General features: G+C 41.0%; 1 protein-coding gene across 2 annotated transcripts; it reads left to right on the top strand.

The window, feature by feature from the left end:
* The first annotated feature begins 8512 nt into the window (after positions 1 to 8512).
* Positions 8513 to 15651, top strand: LOC307047038 (uncharacterized protein). Of its 2 annotated transcripts, XM_079693749.1 has the most exons (6): positions 8513 to 9829; positions 10868 to 10913; positions 11095 to 11186; positions 12079 to 12189; positions 12449 to 12725; positions 13570 to 14183. In XM_079693749.1, exons 2-6 carry the CDS (start codon positions 10875 to 10877, stop codon positions 13777 to 13779), a joined length of 729 nt encoding a protein of 242 aa, XP_079549875.1. In that variant the 5' UTR covers positions 8513 to 9829; positions 10868 to 10874; the 3' UTR covers positions 13780 to 14183. The 2 variants fall into 2 exon arrangements, with proteins under 2 accessions (XP_079549875.1, XP_079549874.1); XM_079693748.1 differs by lacking the exon at positions 8513 to 9829 and having other exon boundaries at positions 9917 to 10913; positions 13570 to 15651.
* Positions 15652 to 20345: the final 4694 nt, after the last annotated feature.

Below are 20345 nucleotides of genomic sequence, written 5' to 3'. Positions count from 1 at the left end.
TGAGTGGCAGAATGCTCAATAAATGGCCGCGTAGATGGCCCCCGCTTCGGCGCTTGCTTGTGTTGGCGGCACAAGCGGCAGAACATTCCTGTCGGGACAAGATCTTTGATATATATTTTTTTTCTTTAAGAGTTTGTGGCTACTGTATGATCGTTAAAACATCTGTGAGATCAAGCCACTAACTGCTCCATATGTTAAATACTCACCATGGTTAGCCGTGTTGTACAGCCAAGGCTTGAACCTCGGCTTCTCCATCCACCCTTGATCAAATCCTGATTGCCGGTGCCCGGTCTTTCTGATCCTCCTACCTCTGACCCTCTGACAGCAGCAGCAGCTTGCTCCTCTCTTCTATCCTGACCTGCTCCTTCACCTCCTCTGCTCTGGCCTACTCTCATCGCATGTTCTGTCTATTACGAGATATCAGTCAATACAATTGTAAATGTAAACAACTACTATTTCCTAAAAAGTGTGCATCCATTTGCTCCCCTTTCAAAACATTGCTGCCAGACAACAGAGACCCACCTCCCTAACTTCACTCAACTAACCTCCTCCTCATCACCACGATCATCACTTGCCTTTCGTTTGCTGACAAGCCAGCCTTTTAAACTCATCTGAAAATAACATAAGATGTGATTAACAATCTATTACACTGGGTGTTAACTAGCTAAACTAGCTAAGTTAGCTAGCTGTCATTCAATCTTAACTGTAGGCTTTTATCAAAGTATTAATTTACTTAATATAAATGTAAGAACATTTTAAATTATAATAACTTACATTTATGGCGTTATGACCTTCTTCTTCTTGAGGTGATTGTGTCCAAATAAGGTTATGTCTGCTTCAACTTGTCTTCTTCTGTCTTTTTTGTCAGGCAGCTTTCCTTCAGAACTGAAAATGACAGCTTTCCCGCGTATTGGTGGCGCGAAACGTTGCCGCGAGCACTAGGAGCGGCACTTATAATTTATTTTATTTTATTTATTTATTTTAATCTATTTTGTAGCAGTGGCGCTCATATTTCGCTGCGCTGTTTGTATATAGGGGAAACACTGTATAAGTGATATCAAAATATAAATAACTAATGTCATGCAAACATATTAATATTTTCTTGATTCCAGTGTTGAATTAGGGGTGGGCGATATTGAAAAAGATAATATCACAATATTTTTCAAGCAGTATCACGATAGACGATATTAATCACGATATTTTTTCATGTCGGTTATTATGGTTATTTTTCAAGCTACTTAACAGTACTGTACAACCACCTACAAGGTAACAAAAACTAAAATAAAAAGGAGTAACAGACCAAAATACCATTTCAAGCTGGTTTTAATTCTGCAATGAATCCCTGAATGAACAATTCAACAGGAATTTTGATATGGCTTCCTCAGTGTTAAAGTAGGTAGGCCTACACCCTACACAACAAACGTTAACACTGGTTTCTTCACCAAGTAAAGTGCACTCTTTTGCAAAATAAAATAAAATATTCAAGGCACGGTTTCTCAGTATAAAAATGCACTTTCTGTTTTAGGTAGCACTAGCAGTGATGTAACATCAATAAACATGAAAAGGAGAGTAAAACATAATCAATCAATGAGGAAAAGTCAGTGCCAAACAATTAAAATGTAAACTTTAGACTTGAAGTGCAATCAAAGACTTTAGCATAACTGAACATCTGTTTAAAAAGGGAAAAACAATATAAATACCTTATTGATAAAATAAAATATAAGCCAACAGAATCAACCAAGACAATAAATGAAGTGCAATACTGTCTGAATCCTGACTAGACAGCTTGGTTTTTACTAACCGTTATCAGTATTTAGTTACTTCGGCATTTTGAAACGTGTATTACAATTTAGTCACGGTAAAATAGGTTAAATTTGTCGTAGTTGGTTTCCACCACAGTATTTGCATGGATATAAGCCCCGCCCCCTCTCCAGTGCATCCTGTTTGAGTGACAGGAGTAAACACAACTGACAGCCGCGGTGAAACTCCAGCGATTAGAGTGATGAGAATATTCGCGTCCGTTGTGAACGCAGCATAATGCAGTTCAGAAACCACTGTTCTGACGCTTTTAAAGCAACTTCGAGATGTTAACAGTATCAGGGGCACACAGGCCATGGAGGCCGTAGGACGTACAATTATTTTCGGGGCTTCATGGCTAGACCGAAGGGCAATGACGGCATGGCCGCCGTGAAAATCCTACCCTGGTGCACTCGCAGCACTCACAGTGAATGCACATTCTATGACTGAGTGACTCTCTGTATCACGATAGATATGATATCTCTGAAAAGGCATATCGTGGAGACCTAATATCGTCTCGACGATATATATCGTCATATCGCCCACCCCTATGTTGAATTCAGCACAATTGCATACAAACGTTAAGGGATTTTAAGATTCTGAAGTATTATGCTAAAAACTCAATAACTTAGATTATTATTTATAGTTTTGCTGAATAGTTTCATGTCCGCTTACCTTAGAAACGTAAAATGCGACGGCAGTGTGCAGATGGGGAGCATGTTAGCTTAGCTTGGTAGCTTCAGCTAGCTCTGGAACTTCTAGCTCGGTGGCAGGAGGTCCCGCCTCTTTGCCCTTATTTGGAGCAGGCGGGAGTTGAACTCTGACGTCACTGTCGAGCCGTTAGTGGCCGACTCCACCTACTAAGGGCTTCTCAGCAACTCTGCAGAATCCTATGGGTGACGTCATAGACCCTACGTCCATTTATATATACAGTCTATGGTCACACGCCAGATGCGTGAGAGTTGGCAACCCTTTCCTTATGTGTACTGCAATTTGTGAAGTCCCAGCCCGGAGCGGCGTTCTGGTGCTCTCCATTAGAACTACACCCCTGTCAGACGAGACATATACCACGTGATGACACGTTAAGGCCGCTACACACCAACCTGAGATCAAAGAACGCGTACCGAAGGCGTCCCGACTTTTACGTCCGCTACGTCGCCTGCGTCGGCTACGCCACCCGCCTAGGCCACCCGCCTACGAACACACCGCAAAGACTTCAGTTGACGAGTGGCAATAACTGTCCTTACCAGTAGGCAGCGGTAGTGTGTATTCGTCATTCAAAAGAGGCAACAACCGGAAGACAGACTATACACCGAGAGAAGAACAAACTGCGTGATATAAACAAACAACAAATAGCATCTGGGTTCCATTTTCACTCTCTCTCGTCAATCGAAAACATGTAAACATAAAAAAGAAACTCTTGCATCCGGGTGAGATTAAAATGAAAAAGATTAGCCATCTGTGTGTGCCTTCTTAATCGTTTGTTTTGGTCCCTCACTTCCGCTTCGCTTCTCATGCACTGACTCGCTAAGCTGAATAGCCAATCAGAGTGATTTCTTTGTCCCGACTTTCTTTGGCCTCCCGCGGCCGATTCGAGGCCAAAGAAAGGGAGGTGTGAAAATGTGCCGTAAAGCAACGACGGTGCGGGACACACCAACCTGAGTAGGGCGCCGCGAATGCCTGACTGCCTCTGACCGCCTCTGACTCCCAAAATCGGGTTGGTGTGTCAGGGCCTTTAGGCTCGTGTTGTGTTCAAGGACCCTGACCTTCGCCAGGAAAAACAGGCACTCGCTTTTTTAATTATTTTGCGGTCTAGATTTCTTTAATTTTTTTTCTTTTTGCGTGTGTTTATAAATTACCTCGAGGGCCGTACCAAATGGTCTCGCGGTCCGTATACGGCCTGGAGGCCGGAGGTTCCCCCACCCCTTCTCTACAGGTTCAACTCTATTATGACGATTTTGAGACAGCAAATCCCTTAGTTTCAAAGAAGGGTATACACAAACTTGGTTGTATTTACTCTATATGGAGGAACCTACCCCCAAAATGTAATTCACAAGACCTGAACAAATATGGATTTGATGCAATATTAAAGCCTCTCACTGATGATCTTAAAATACTGGAAATGCAAGGGATAGAGGTGCCTTTCTCTGACTCACCATTGCTAGGATCTGTTATTCAAGTAACGAGTGATAATCTGGGTTTACACGGGCTGTTCTGGTTTTGTTCAGTGTTTCAGTGCAACATATTGTTGTAGATTTTGTTTAACTACAAAAGAAGATCTACAGTCTGTCTTCACTGAAGATGACTCTGGTATGGGTTTTCGTCTAAACTAATCCAACATTGTGCAGCTCTACAGGAAAATCCTATTTTAGGGTCAATATTTGGTGTCAAGAAGACATGCTTGCTCAATACACTAACATTTTTCCACACCTCTGATAACTACGCGGTGGACATCATGCACGATTTGCTTGAAGGTGTAGTGATACCAACATTTTGGTTTCGATATACCGATACCAAGTCAAGAATTGCGATTCCGATTATTTTTCGATACTTTTCTTAAAAAAAGGGTAACAGTCTTAAATGTAATTATTGTGCTTTATTTCACACTAGAACCAGAACCATAACACAAACTTTTAAACAATGAGAACAATAAATAAAATAAATGACAAGAATTCATATTAAATCTAATTAAGCATCATCTCAAACAACTTTTGGCTCCCTTGGTTTGCAGGGATCTAAAACATTTCTTAAAGACAGGCCTCGTGGTGTCCGTAGGCTTGCCCTTACTGTCAGAGATATAGCTAAAATACTTCCAAATTTCGCTTCTGGCGTCTTTTTTGTCAACAAGCCGAGATTAGGGGTGCAACAACTAATCGACTTAATCGATTAAAATCGATGACCAAATCAGTTGCCAACTAATTCAGTCGTCGATTCGTTGGTGGCGTCATCACGTGTGTTTTACGCGCCGTTAAGCTCCAACATTATTGGTCTTTTTATCGGCACTGGAGACATTTAAAGTATTATTGCTACAAAAACATTATACCGCAGTCTTAGTGTCGCCAATTCGTTTCTAATTATGCAAAAAGACAAAAACAATGCGTCTATGGTGTATTTTCGATCTTTCCAATCCAGACGAGATCTCTCTTTCGCCCGTCTGTGTGCGAGGGGGCGGGGCAGTTTAAACACACGGCTGCTACATGCAGCAACACACGGCGGGGATGGCGGAGAGAAGCGCTCCAAGGTGTGGTTAAATGTTACCCGTCTTGAGGTGGACAATGCTCGTTGCCAATAGTGCAATAAGAGTTTAGCATGTAAGGGCGGTAACACGAGCAATTTGTCTAAACATTTAGCAAAAGTGCACCACATCCAGACGGAGGAATGCAACGAGTTCAACTGTCTTTCTAGTAGCTCTGTAGCCCCCCCCATCCACAAATAACTTTTCCACCTCAGCAACACACGGAGTTAAAGAGCCACTTGCAGGTTAGAGACACCAGTGAATAAATGTGTAGGAAAATGATGAATACACTAGATTTTCAAAAAAATATACAGAAATATACACTACAGTGACATCTGGCATCGTTTTAGTAAGACATTTTTACTTTCGCATAAAAAAGCCTCCGCGACCTCCCGCGTGTGACGTAACATGGGGGAGAGCGGCCGGTCTAACGTATGAATAAACATGGATCACAATGCTAGTTTTGACACAGAAGAGGTTGAAAATATATATTCGAATGCATATGATTATAATTATGAGCCTGCTATGCGTCCAAGAGACCAGGAGATGCCAAGGATTAGAAGAAATAACGGCCATCGGTGAGAAATGGAGCTGTGATGTGAGGAGAACCAGTGGAGAACAGGGCAGCTGTCTTGGTGAGTGACCGGCGTTAGCCACAGTTAATGTTAGCTAACGTCAGTCACATCACAACATTGTAAAGTTAGCTATCATATATCAGGCTATAACTAAAGTAGTATTGATAATATAGTAACGTTACTGGCAGGACTGTTGATACTGATCCATAACAGAAACTAATGCGCAAGTATCAGCCGTATCTCGCGTTACCTAATGCAACTCCACACTACGTCTTACGGTGCTGTGTACCGGAGGGGAGACGCGAGATACGGCTGATACTTGACGATCTGGCGGAGAAAGGTTGTCGAGCCTCCGTTGATATGCCGTTGTAAATGGCTTGATGGAAAGCAGGTGTGTAGTCGGGGAGGGTGCACAGCTGATTGCAGCAGGTGAGTGGAGGTTGAGCCGGGAGCCAGGAGTGACAGCCACCACGCCCACACAAACAACACAGACAGGGGGAAACAAACAAACAAACAAACACAAAGGAGACGGCTGGAGCAGTACAGCCACCACAGCGTTACCTAATGCAACTCCAAACTACGTGTTACGGTGCTGTGTACCGGAGGGGAGAGAGAGAGCAGCGAAGGGGGGAGAGAGAGAGCAGCGAAGGGGGGGAGAGAGATGTAATACGGTTTCCTGATAAATGTTTTGCTTGATAGGCTTCAGCTGTGGAGAGTATGTGCTGCAGGGAGGTGGATGCACCTTGCACAACGCACCCAGGAACGAAAGCTAGCTCCGGTCCTTTTCCTGTTAGGGAAACTGTGGACTCGATGTCCTGACAGGCTGGAGTTTGTGCAAAACGGGCAGACAGGACCAGTGATGTAGTGGGGATTTTTTTACTGGGTGGACGGGGGTGGGGGTCGGGGGAGACACTATGGACGTGCTCGTGAACTGTTGACGGGGGGACGGGGGGGGAGTGCACTGTTTGTGGACCTCTGTGTTGCCTGTGAGTGCAACTTACATGATGCCATTTAGACGTTATAATAATAAAGGGCGTTGCCGATCCGGCCTTTCTGCGCGACTGTCACTCAAATGCAGGACATAGTCTCAATTTGTGGGACACGGGACAAATTATAAAAATGCTGTGTGTGCAGTCCCGCACAGTGTGGGACACCTGGTCACCCTACACACACACGGTGCTGCCCCACACACACACACACACACACACACACACACACACACACACACACACACACACACACACACACACACACACACACACACACACACACACACACACACACACACACACACACACACACACACACACACACACTCCGAAGTGGATGAACAAACTTTGCAGCCCAGCTTCCAAGCTTTGCAGTGTATCCACGGGTGTGCCTCTTGTTTCCTCCGCCAAATCTCCTCCGTCCATGCATCTGGGAAAGGTGAGCTTGAGCTAGCCAGGTGAACGTTGCTAGCGCAGCTAACGTTAACGTTAGTGCTAGCATTATCCACTTCTTTAGGCGGCTCTTCTGATGATGTACTAGTAACAGCTTCACTTGTAGCTTCGGTGCTGCTAGCCTCTTTCTTCTTGTGAATTATATTCTTTTTAGAAAAGAAGTCAAGTAAAACATGTTAGCCTGCCATTATAGAGCTTTTTCATTAGCGTTCTTGAGGGAAAGAGCTGCGGCAAAATCGGCGGGCGGCGAGCTGGCTCTGACACACCCACTGGGGGTGTGCGGGGTCACAAGCGTGATGACGAATCATAATTTTTTAAGGAAATTGTTTTTATTTTTTATTATAATTAGTGTGAAATGTATTATGTTTTTGTCATTATTACAACAAATACACACTTGCAACTGATAACACTGGCAATGATTTTATATTTATTAGACTATTAAAAAAAAGATCATGCTCCAAATAAGTCGGGGTGCGGCGTACCCCCGCGTCCAACGCCCATTTCACCACTGTTCATGGTGTCTCTTGCGAAATGCTCCCATCATTCTTGGTGATGTTGTTGAAAGAAACAACAATTTTTGGAATCTGCTCCTCCTCTTGATTCAGATTGTGAATATTGTTTTTTCACCAATTATTACAAATGGTGTGACATATTATTTGAAGCATTTAATCATTGATCACCACAAGCTGTGCAAATCTTTGTTTCCTGACAGAAGACTTATTCCAAAGCATAATTTTATGATACATTACCCAAGGTGTATTCAAAAAATAGGTCCACTCCTCCATGTATGCTGCATGAGATTTGAGGCCAAACATACATTTTTTAAAAGGTCAGTGAAGAATTTCAAAAAGCGTAGTAAAACAACACCAAAGACAGTTGGCTTATCACAGGGAAAATGTAAATGTTCAGAGGTTCGAGTTTGGTCCAGTCAGGAAGGAAATGATTGACAGCTTGGAGGGTGGTGAGTCTTTAAGTGCTGCATTTAAGGTGAATGCATACTGCGACGTGTCAACTATACTAACTGGGTAAAGAACTATGGAACTGATTATCAAATTGGAATGTTTGTTTTGATAAGAACTGATAAAGAAACTCCTGTTTTTGGAAAAATCAATAATATCATTCTAAATGAAGATCAAGCTTTCATTTTGATTTGCAAAGTGGACACACTGTATTTTGATGAACACTATAATGCATACTGTATCGAGGAGACAATTGATTCATTTTCTGTTATTTCTATTTATGATTTGCGTTATTATAGACCCTATGACAAACAGTTTTCTAATGAGATGGTTGGAAAAACATACATAGTGCCACTTTCTCATATTGTGTGACCTGTGCTGTTAAGGACTGAATGGACGTACTGTAGAATGTTAATGCAAGCCAATGCTGTAGGTGTTGTTTTTACACAAATACAGTTTGATGTTAACTGCAAACTTTGAAACTTGGCTTGTGTCTTTCTTTTATATCGTTTTTTTTTTTAAATGTTTTATTGTGTGTATTGACACCCTTCAGTGTTTTTAAAATATGAATCAACTCTAAAGAGTTGAGTTACATTTTATATCCTTAATAGTGTTTGTCAAAGAATATTTCTGTCTTTACTTCTAGATATTTAACCTTTTCTGTGTGGGGACGTTTTACGACCAAACCTGATTCGTTATCTCCTTTAAGGAATGTGCTGTTGCACTTAGTCTCAGTTTTATGACCGGTCAATGCTCGGTCAGCCTAAGAGTATCTCCAGAATTTTGGCGATATCGCCAGTGTTCCCAGGTGTTTACGACCCATCCCCCAATATGTGGATTAACTCTCTGTAAACTAGTTAAAAGGTCTATAAGAGAGAGGCTGGTCAGATTTGACATGGCAACCCACCAGGGCAGTTAGAATCTCTGGCTGTGTGACTTGTGATGTGAATTTCTCCGGCCGATAATTGTAAATAAACATTCAGTGTTTGACATCAAAGCTCCAACTCTCCTCGTGTCTCTCTGAGTCCTGACTCTCCATTGCTGCAGAAGTTTCCCTTACAAATTGGCGTTGTCGGCAGGATACCAACACATCTTCAGAACTGGTAAGTGTAATTTGAAATCCACATTTGGACATTGCCTTACCAGAATCTGTGATTGACGGTATCCTGAAATTACCTGTGAAACTGAGCGGTTGTGTTTCGTTTTTGGTTAATGAACATTTGGGGATTATAAACCCAGGGGATCAGTGTCTGGGGACTTTGTATGGAATCAAATTAGGGTCAATAATATTCACAAATTATTTCACAGTCTGCAGTTGTATATCACCTGTTGTGCGCATGTGAAAAGATTTTGTGCATGTGTAAAAAAGTTTTGTGCACACAGATATAATTTGCTCGTGTAAAAACATTTTGCAGCTGTAGAAATATTTTGTGCGTGTGTGAAAAGTTTTTGCAGATATAATTTGCACTTGTAAAAAAGTTTTGCAGGTGTAGAAATATTTTGTGCAAGGATATTTACAACAGTGAGGTTTCACAAAGTCTGAGATACGGACACACAAATTTCCTATCTGTGTGTGCGAACCTGAAGTTACAAGCTACAAGCTGCTATTTACGAGTACGAATTTTGACCCTGTTTTTACGCCTGAGTATGCTAGCCAATCAGCACGTTGCCCACTGACTAGCCAATCGGGACGTAGCCCACTGACCATCCAATCATAGGACACAAGGTTCTAACGCGTTCGTTTTGCTGACCTGCGCCACTTGGAGCGTGCTTGCGGGAGTCAACATGGAGGAGCCCGAGGCGAACTCTTGTGGGACACAGGTGGGTTAATTACATGCTACCACGGAACATGCCACTACAGTTTTAATTAACTAACGTTACATCGTAATTAACTAAATATATCAAGACAGCTGTGCGTGCATCCCGGAGTTACTTATATTTTATATTTAACGCTAGCTAGTTGATGTGGTCTTTGCTATTGTCTTAGCTAGCTACAGTCTGTTGGCTAAATTAACGTTTGTTGTTGTTGTGCCGTTTGAATGAGTAACGTTAATGTTAAAGAAATTAATGCAACACTTTTGTCGGGTGCTTCCTGACATAATGCCCCGGGCATTTAATATGGAGAGGAAGGTAACGTAACGTTAGTTAGCCAAAGGTCGAAAAGGTTCAGTTTCCAATCCGATTTGTGTTCACGTCAGCTGGAAAATAAAGCAAGTGAACAGAAAAGGAACGGTAAAGTGGGCTAACCATACGATCTTCATAATCAATAATAAATAACTGTATGGCCTACTCAACACAAATGCTCCTTACAACCCGCTGCAATAGACGATGAGCGATTCATGTTTTCTTAAAAATCAATCAATCATATACTCTACAGTATATGATTGATTTATGTATTAATTATTTTATTTGTTTAAATATAATTCTATATTTTTTTCATATACTCTACAGTCCATGCATTATACTTTTTTGCATGAAAAGGGCAGAACTTCAAAAGCTTTAACCTGAAACACATGCCTCACTGCTCGAGTTCAGGCCAAAATTAGCCTTACTTCATTCATTTAAAAGACCAATCAGCAATATTTAGGACACAAATAACATATTTATAACAATAAATGCTCTTCCTCAGCTATGTTTTATATAATGTAAACACAAGCAGTATTGTAGCCAAAGATAAACATTTCACTATACATTGTGCGGGTCATCTTATGTAGGCGCCGATCACATCATGTTATTCAGCACAACACCACAAAAAGGGGTCTGGCGATGGACACGAAGATTATTTCAATCATCAAAGGACTTGGTGGGACAAGATGTGGTGTGGATACATCAAGCAATTAATACCTTTTTATTTTGCAGATATGGTATGGTAATATTTGGTGGAATTGATGGATTTTCAAGAAAGGTTAGTGCTTCCTGGAGTTTATTTTACAATTGACCAAAAGTGAATTGATATTAAATGCCATTTTTTAAAGTTAATTATCACGCACATACAGTATGGGGTCAGTATTTAATTCATTAATAGGTTATTTGAGTACTGTGTTTCTGTGGTGCTTACTTTTTCCTTTCTATAAATGCTCTCATAGATCATGTACCTACAAGTAGCCAATAACAACAAGGCTTCAACAGCTCTGCAGTTCTTCCTTGAGGCTGTGGACAAACACGGATTTCCATCCAGGTAACAGGCTATTTCTTGTTTTGTGTGTGTTTTTTTTTACATGTAAACATTGGATTATTGGAAATACTGAATATGAAGAAAAATGTCAGGTGCACTTGATACAGTTAAAAGAACACTGATTTGTATCAGTCTAGGCCATTTTATAAAAATAAGGTAGACTTTTGTCACGGCAGCCGTATTGACATGAACTAGCAGGTAAATACAGGTTAAATTAATTAAGTTGATTAAGGTTCCATTCTATTTAGTGCAGTAGAGCCTTTCCAGTGAGCCAACATGCACAATAGCAGCACCCTGACTGTTTGATCTGAATGGAACAGAACATTAATTAGTATCACTGGTAACACCTGTGTTTACCCTACTATTTTATGTCAAAATGGCTGCTTTTCAAAAAGGTCTATAGGCCTACATGATCAACAGATTTTTCACTAAGTTTCACAAGAAAAGTTGTAAATTGATAGTTGGGGATATAGTGCCTATTAAGCAAAGGCCCAGGAAGCCCTAGCACCCCCTATATGTCATTTCTGAAACAACACTTTACCAGTGATGACACTTATGGGTATGGCCTTAGAATGAGATTGGATTATTCATTCCTTGTTTATATTACTTTACATGACCTCATGACATATTCCCAATATTATGTGTAGGTCTTTCCAGTGATGTGCCCATAAAGAATGTTTCAGTCTCATACTAAAACCTCTTGTTTCTGTGGTAACAAAATCTTTAAAACTGCTGGTTCCCTGGGGAATTAGCCAGTAGCCAATAGCGAAGCTTGTTAAATGGCTATAGCTGTACTTAGAAAACTGGAGATACAGCCAGCTCTAAGAGTACAGAGATTCAAATTTCACATTGTCAAATTACTTAACATGGTATCTGTATGGTTGTACATGTCAAGGGTCAGAGGAGACCAAGGTGTGGAAAATGTGGACATTGCCAGACATATGTTTGACGTTCGTGGGTGCGGCAGGGGAAGCTTCATCTCAGGGAAAAGTGTTCATAATCAAAGGTAATATCAGTGTATGGTTGTAGCTTCTGTCATAAAGCTTTCTTTGGTCAAAATATATTTTGCTAGTGTATCGCTTAATAGTGACGTGCTGCCATTAATTATGGTTCTAAAAGTTGTTGCTGAGATTAATGTACATATTAGTGTTATTAGGGATGGGGAAAAATCCATTGAGTTACTATTTGCATTTTTTGCAACGTAAAGGTGTGATAATTGTTTACGGACTGCATTTATTCATTTATTTTTGTCAACTGTCTTTCAGGATAGAGCGCCTGTGGCGTGACGTGTGGAATGTCCTGTCAAGTATTTATTACGATCTGCTCCACAGCCTAGAGGAGGATGGCCTGCTCGGCCCAGCAAATTGCACACACCTTTTCTGTGCTCAGTATGTCTTTCTGCCCAGAATTCAGGAAGATCTTGACACATTCATAGATGGCTGGAATAACCATTCACTCCGAACAGAACGTAACCTCACTCCTAACCAGCTGTGGGAAATCGGGAAGAGTCAGAGCCCTGTCAGCCCTCCTGACAACTTCGAGGTAAAGGGGAAAAACTGTTTTGTAGTTCTGTGTTTTATTCACCATTGTGGAGGAAGCCAATGTTAGCACACCTTGCTTTCTTTTAGAAGTCATAACAATGTTAGTATTTGGTTATATGTTTATTTGACAAAATCCTTACACTGTTCTTAATATTATAATGAAAATGCAACACACGGGAACTGGAATTTAGCCTACCAGGACCACTGTGTTTCACTTTACCAGGCATCTTCCAATAGTACACAGCAATAACCATATGCATAATCAGGCTACAGCAGAATTACAATTTGTGTCAAAGCCAACAATGGGCTATGCAACACAATGTAACATTGAGTTTCAGTTGCATAGAATAGTTTTGTTGATATACAAAGACATAGGCCACAATCCGAAAAATGTAAAACTAATGAAAACAACTACTGTTGTAGTTGTTTTCATTTTATTTTTCTTTGAATTTGTAGGCCTCAAAAAGAGTATTGCAGGAAAAAAAGATGCTGACTTCTTTCACTGGTAAATTAACACCTGAAAACTGCAATGAATATGCAGTGCACTAGTCTATTTAGTCTGTACAAGGATAACATTTAAACTAAATAAATGGCTTAATAAATTACAGTTCAGTAATGCATGTCAAGTGATTGAAATCTAGTTTAGTGTTCATGTCAAGATTGACAAAACAACAATTGAATCAGTGGGGTGGAAATAATTTAATAATAAATAATGGACTGTATTAGTCATTTAGAATTTGTATTTGTTGGGAGCCAAATGATTTCTAGAAAAGATTCCTGACCACTGTTTTAGGGTGTCATCCCATGTAATTATTTTAACAAACCCGATTACTTTTTTATTTCAGGGGATCCATTTTCCAGATGTGGAAATTGCAGACATGGATCAAATTGGAGTACAGGTTCCTGAACTGGCATCTCCCCTGGGCATCGAAGAACTGGAAGGACTGAATCAACTTTTTAATCCTACTGCTCCTTCATTGTGTTTTGGGGCAGACATCTATAGTGCTGTAGTTCACTACATAGAGGGTGTCCTTGAATCAAGTCAGGAAGCATAAGGCACAATGCATACTAACTTTCAGCAGTGGAAGAAGTATTCAGTAATTAGTTGCATATAAATCCTTTATATCCTGTTGGCTAGTTTAATCTCCATCAATGCATCATATTCTATAAGATCATCATGTGTTTGTATCTTTGTCTCTGTCCTGTGAAAACCACGTATCTCTACAAAGTCTGAAAAACAGCCTGTTTTCAGCTTTGTGACGACTACTTTTCAAGCTGATCCAAGAGGCTTTTTAAAGAGTTTATTTAGCTGAAGAAGAATTTAAGTAACACTTCATCCTTCAGTTGATCACAAACATTCAACACCAACACATCTGGAGATACGTGGTACTTTTGTGGGGGTGGTTGGGTAGAGGATGATGGAATATATATATATATATAGATATAGATATAGATATAGGGCATGACTGTTATATTCTCATTTTGAAAAGGGAAAATAAATGTATTTCAATTTTAGAGGCCTACTTTATTTGTAGTAACCTGAAATGTTACTCTTAGAATAACATGGCTTTCCACTAGCTAATGCAGTTCCTTGTTACATGAAAGATACTACAGTAGTAGTATAATGTTCTATTTTAGAACTCACAATGTCCCTACCTTTCATCCTGACATTGACTTCTGTTCATTCCGCTACGACTTGAAAAATTCATTTTCAGAGACTTCAACCTGCATTCAAAATAGTCCCCGGGGAAATGTTTACACAGCAAATGATCAGTTCTGTGGTTTATGAATGGAAATTACTTTTTTAGCCGCAGAACATTTTAAGGTATATAATATAATAATTCAAATTTTGATTGTTGTGAAAAATGTAAAATGTGGGTAAATTGAAATGAAGCAAACATCCAAAGTCACTGGTCAATGGTTTATTTCTTAGAATCTTTGGATACAAGAGCTGTAGGATTCAAGTAAATACATCAGCAATAACAAGTACTGTAATAGACCATTTTCTAAATATTGACTATTAACAGAATGAATGATGCCATTGGTTACAACTACCTGAACCAGGTGCCAGAACTACATATGGCACAATCCAAACAGCCCTTCCAACAAAATGCAGTACAAAAAGAGTACCAGGCAAAGGTTATAGTATCTGTCACAAAATGTCATGTTCAAGTTCAATTTTGAGCTGACCACTGGAACAAATGAAGTAGTAATAATCTCAAAAGGTTTCGTTTCTGTGAGTCGATATTCTTAAAATGGAGATCTCTTTTCAGGTGAAAGAATACCAAAGACAAAATCCCTTTTTACACCAATGAACAAAAGCAGAAGCTCCATAACACTGAAACAATGTTTTTTTTTGCAACAGAATCATACTGATGAGCAGTATCTAAACTAGACCAAAGCCTGTAACATAGGTTGCAATGCAGCTCTCCACATGCTTGGAAAAGTCCTCATAGTTTTGGAAGTGCCCAGGTACATGCAATGTGCTAAAACATGTGGAAGACTTCAGGTACGCCCCCTTCACAACTCGGACCTTCAAGGTGTCTGTAGGGATTTCCCACCCTACCCAGAATTTTGTCAGCTGTTCGAGTTGGGATGGAGAGGCTGCATTCAAAGACAACAAGAGGTTGTGGAAATACATCAAATAAATGACATTTGCGTTTTTAAAGATGAGCTGTATTTTACTGCTTTACCATGTTGTTTTATATATAGGTAAATGGAAATACTTTGTTGGGATAGTACTGAGCCCAAAAAAGGAGGGTGGCACAAAGTAGTATTAGCAAAGACCACATCAACTAGCTAGCGTTAAATATACAATTTAAGTAACTCCGGGATGCACGCACAGCTGTCTTGATATATTTAGTTAATTACGATGTAACGTCAGTTAATTAAAACTGTAGTGGCATGTTCCGTGGTAGCATGTAATTAACCAACCTGTGTCCCACAAGAGTTCGCCTCGGGCTCCTCCATGTTGACTCCCGCAAGCACGCTCCAAGTGGCGCAGGTCAGCAAAACGAACGCGTTCGAACCTTGTGTCCTATGATTGGATGGTCAGTGGGCTACGTCCCGATTGGCTAGTCAGTGGGCAACGTGCTGATTGGCTAGCATACTCAGGCGTAAAAACAGGGTCAAAATTCGTACTCGTAAATAGCAGCTTGTAGCTTGTAACTTCAGGTTCGCACACACAGATAGGAAATGTGTGTGTCCGTATCTCAGACTTTGTGAAACCTCACTGTTGTAAATATCCTTGCACAAAATATTTCTACACCTGCAAAACTTTTTTACAAGTGCAAATTATATCTGCAAAAACTTTTCACACACGCACAAAATATTTCTACAGCTGCAACATGTTTTTACACGAGCAAATTATATCTGTGTGCACAAAACTTTTTTACACATGCACAAAATCTTTTCACATGCGCACAACAGGTGATATACAACTGCAGACTGTGAAATAATTTGTGAATATTATTGACCCTAATTTGATTCCATAACTTTGGTCCTGGCTGATTTTCTCTGTGTATGCTGCTCAGGACGAAAGTGTCATAAGCATGCACAGCTCATGTTCGGAGAAACCTTAAAGAAATACATCAGTAAAGTGGAACTTCTGTATGAAAGCAATGTAAAGATTTGTATTGAACAAATCGCCGAATTCTGGGGGTTTCAGCGCCCAACACCGCAGTTAAAAATAAGCAGCCCGAGATATTTCCCCCCATCACCTCTGTGAGCACGGCTCCAGCAGCAGCCGCGGGTGTGTGTGTGTGTAAATATCCCCCCGTGTTTGGGTGGCTGGAAGCCGTGCAGCTGAGAGGGAGAAAGTCACAGCTTTTTGTCTATATCTTTAACTCACACCACCGCCGTCTCTTTTAAAAACGAGATGGTCTAAAAGCACTCGTTGTTTGTGACCGTCTTCTCCATTGCTGGCAAGGCCGGGTCAGCGCGAGGTACGTGCATCACCCGATGCGCCACGGTTCCCTACCTTGCTGGAGGAACGTTCCCTACATTGCTTGAGGAGCTGGTGCCGGTCCGGGGTGCATACATAAAATGATAGGCTAATTGATCACGGGTGGGTAGTGGCAAGCAAGTGTAGAACAACACTGTGTTTCATCGTTGTGATGAACTTGATGGCGGATGTATAGGCTGGTCGTGTAGGACTGCAGTCAACTGGGCTGTTGTTGGAGAGAAAAGGTAGCGGAAAAAAGTCTATGTTCTCCTGGTCGGGGGGGGCACAGCGCCACTAGAATAGAGTAGTGGTGTCGCAAGAGGATAAGCTAGTTATCGCTCTTGGACGGTCTTCAGGCACCGATCTAGGACTTGTATACAAGAGTGGACGCGCGAGTCAAGGCGCCCCACTAGAGATAATTCCCTACCCCCTCTGAAACCTCTTAATTCTGACTAAATTGAGCTGGATGAACTTTGCTGTCGCGCTGGTGTTTATTGCGAGTTCACGTTTGTTTGTCTAATTGTTTGTATGGGGGGTCTATATTGGTTTGTCTACCCGCCGTCTAGTGTATGTTTTGTAATAACTAATAATGAATCAGTCCATAGCCAGGGTAAAATGAACTAAACTTTAGTTATCTCACCAAAAGTAAATGACTTGAAAAAACAAACAAATAATATAACGATGTAAAGCAAAATGCTGGTAGTATAAATGTGCTGCGAAATGAAAATAAATAGCAAAAGAGTCTTTTTATGTCCTGCCTCTGAGTGTGCAGGGGAACATGTAAACAAGAAGCACACTGTTCAGGGTGTGCGCTGTAGGTGTAAGAAGAAAATAAGATGATATTGCTTTAAGAATACTTTCTTAAATTGTATTGCTGGTATGTTAAGATATCTTTGTGACCTTGTATAAACCCTATGCCCCTTCTTACACCCTGAGACCCTCAGAGGCATCACTGCTGGTCGTAAAGACCTGCCTGAGGAGATCAGGGTTGAAAGAAAATCTGTCAGCTCAATTAGGTCAATGTTGTATTATTTGTTTAATTTATTCTTAAATCTATGTATTGTATGGTAATAATGAATAAAAACGTTGAACACATTCCGAAACAAAGCAGATGAGACAGAACTAGACTCAGACATAATACTAATTATTGTTGAAACATTTTCCGCTGTTGCTGCAAAATGGAAACTTTGTTGATTATCTATTCCAACTGGCCACTGGAATCAGATAATTAATATAAGTTGAAGTTCAATTACAGTTTTAAAAATAGTTTAACATTCTGTATTAAACTGTTTCAAATTATTTCTCATATCAACCCATTGGTCTCCATAGACATTACTAAAATTCTAATAGTTGTTAAACTACTGACAGGTTTTCTGAAACCGAGCTTATGAACAACAGAGTAAAGGTCGCTGGTTAAGCCAGGATCAATATATTTGTTGAGGTTTTTTATTGTGTGCATAATAAATGTCTTAAATTAATTGAGCAATTAAAAAAAAAAAGTATAATGTTGCAATCTCTTTAAGATCAGTAATTGCAGTTCGAAGATAGATGTTGTTTTCTAGGGGCCTCTCCTTCACAGGCCCACACAATAAATCATGAGACTTCCAAATCCTAACAGACAGAGATCAGTATGACTTTGTGTTGCAAGCCAAATCCATGTAAAGGTTCTACTCGAGCCCAATTTAAATACCATAAAGAAAGTATTAACCGAGCTCAAGCTAAATGTCAAATGTCTTTAATTAATGTACAAGTGTTTTGATTTCTTAAAAAAATTCCAGTCTGGCTTCCTTCGAGTTTAGTCTATGCTACAAATTGTTTCTCATAAACATTCTCACTGCTGTCCCAAATGTTTTGAACCTTGGGCAGGCGAGCTGTTCACACACACAGACACACACCCACGCACACCCACCCACCCACGCACACAAACCCACCCACCCACCCACACACACACACACACACACACACTTTGGATAAGCATTCACCTTATCCACATTGTAAATTGTTGCCTTCTTTAGAGTTATTGGTAATTCAAGATTGATTATTAAATTAAATATGGTACATAAGATAAAATACTGAAACTTTCAATTGATCATTTTGTTTACAACATTAGACCTTGTCCTCTAATCTCTACTAGAATAAGATACGTGTGCATGCTTTGATGTTTTAACACTCCTGTAATGTACCTAATCTTGTTATCCTTTTCATTACAGAGCTGGGAAAGTGGTGTATTGCTTAGATTCTGATCTGTGCAAGTCCAATTTTGACTGACTGACTTTAGTTCAATCAGGAGACACGTGATGTATGGAATACATGTTTATTATCGGGTCACATTATATAAATGAACATAATGATGACAGTTTATAACAAGTGAATGAAATGGTGTTTGGCGATTAGGCCCAGGTTTTGTAGGATGTCATTCGGGAAGGGAAGAACCGTTTCCGATGAACCCCCCTGGGTCTAGACACTGGTGGTGGTGATAAGTGGTTAGGTCCGGTTGGAAGGGAGAAGGTTGAGCTTGGCCCTGAGTTGGAAGCAGGAGGCGAAGGGGTGGAGGAGGGTTGCGCGTTGACACCTGGAAGACAGCTGATGGAAAAGGGGAGAGCATATATAGAGGGATTAACAGGTGCGATGATTAGGCTTGTGAATGGAGGGAAGTGATAGGTTAGCTGAGGAGTGGCGCTCCCTATCCTTTAGTGAAGGGAGCGAGTATTGCCATGACGCGCAATACGAAGTGATAGGTCTTCCTGCCTGAACTTGCGCTGAGCTTCATTTCAATCAGGAGAGACGTGATGTATGGAATACATGTTTATTATCGGGTCATATTATATAAATAAACATAATGATGACAGTTTATAACAAGTGAATGAAATGGTGTTTGGCGATTAGGCCCAGGTTTTGTAGGATGTCATTCGGGAAGGGAAGAACCGTTTCCGATGAACCCCCAAAAGAAGTGAAAGTATGAAGTACTGAACGTGATGAAATCTTACCTTGTGGGATGCCGTGGAAATCTATGGATGAAAAGAGAGGTTAATACATGTGGGGATTTAGACGTACTGATGTCTCCTAGGCATCCTCCCTGGATGTACAGGGCTTCCTGGACGTACAGGGCATCCCGGACATACGGGGCGTCCCGGACGTACGGGGCTTCCTGGACGTACGGGGCGTCCTGGACATACAGGGCTTCCCGGATGTACGGGGCATCCCGGACGAACGGGGCATCCTGGACGTACAGGGCATCCCGGACGTACGGGGCAACCCGACTTCGCAGGGACACATTTTATACAGACCCGAAGGTTACAACCTGGACGTACAGGGTTAGACATGCAAGGATAAACATGAGCCGCGGGGCGAATCTACGTGCTGACATGCTAAGAACCACCACCAGTTATATGCATACGTACCAATTTGAAGGTTGGAGAGACCTTTGGATAGCCAGCACGGCACTGAGGTTCGGACGAATGTAGGATGAGAAGCGGTTGTTGTAGGGAAGAGGAACAATTACCTTGATTGTGGCAGGTTTGCTGCACCTATCCTGAACGAGCCCTGAAATGCTCTTAAGACACCACCACCAGTGATATGCATGTTTACCAGAGGTAAGCTGGAGAGATCTTGGATAGCCGGCACGAGCCGATGCCCGGCGAAGAGGGAGATGTAGACAATGTAATGCGGCTCTTAGCT

This window comes from Notothenia rossii, assembly GCF_949606895.1.
Source record: "Notothenia rossii genome assembly, chromosome: 7".
Lineage (NCBI taxonomy): Eukaryota > Metazoa > Chordata > Actinopteri > Perciformes > Nototheniidae > Notothenia > Notothenia rossii.
Note: the sequence above shows the minus strand (reverse complement) of the source record. Positions and strands in the feature narration are given on the sequence as shown.

What these genes read in the sequence shown, in the direction of transcription:
- LOC307047038 (XM_079693748.1), top strand. Translation starts at nt 10,737, where the DNA reads ATGTTATTCAGCACAACACCACAAAAAGGGGTCTGGCGATGGACACGA. An exon ending in AAAAGTGTTCATAATCAAAG is followed by an intron (nt 12,190 to 12,448) that starts GTAATATCAGTG and finishes ACTGTCTTTCAG; the next exon opens with GATAGAGCGCCTGTGGCGTG. An exon ending in GCCCTCCTGACAACTTCGAG is followed by an intron (nt 12,726 to 13,569) that starts GTAAAGGGGAAA and finishes TTTTTATTTCAG; the next exon opens with GGGATCCATTTTCCAGATGT.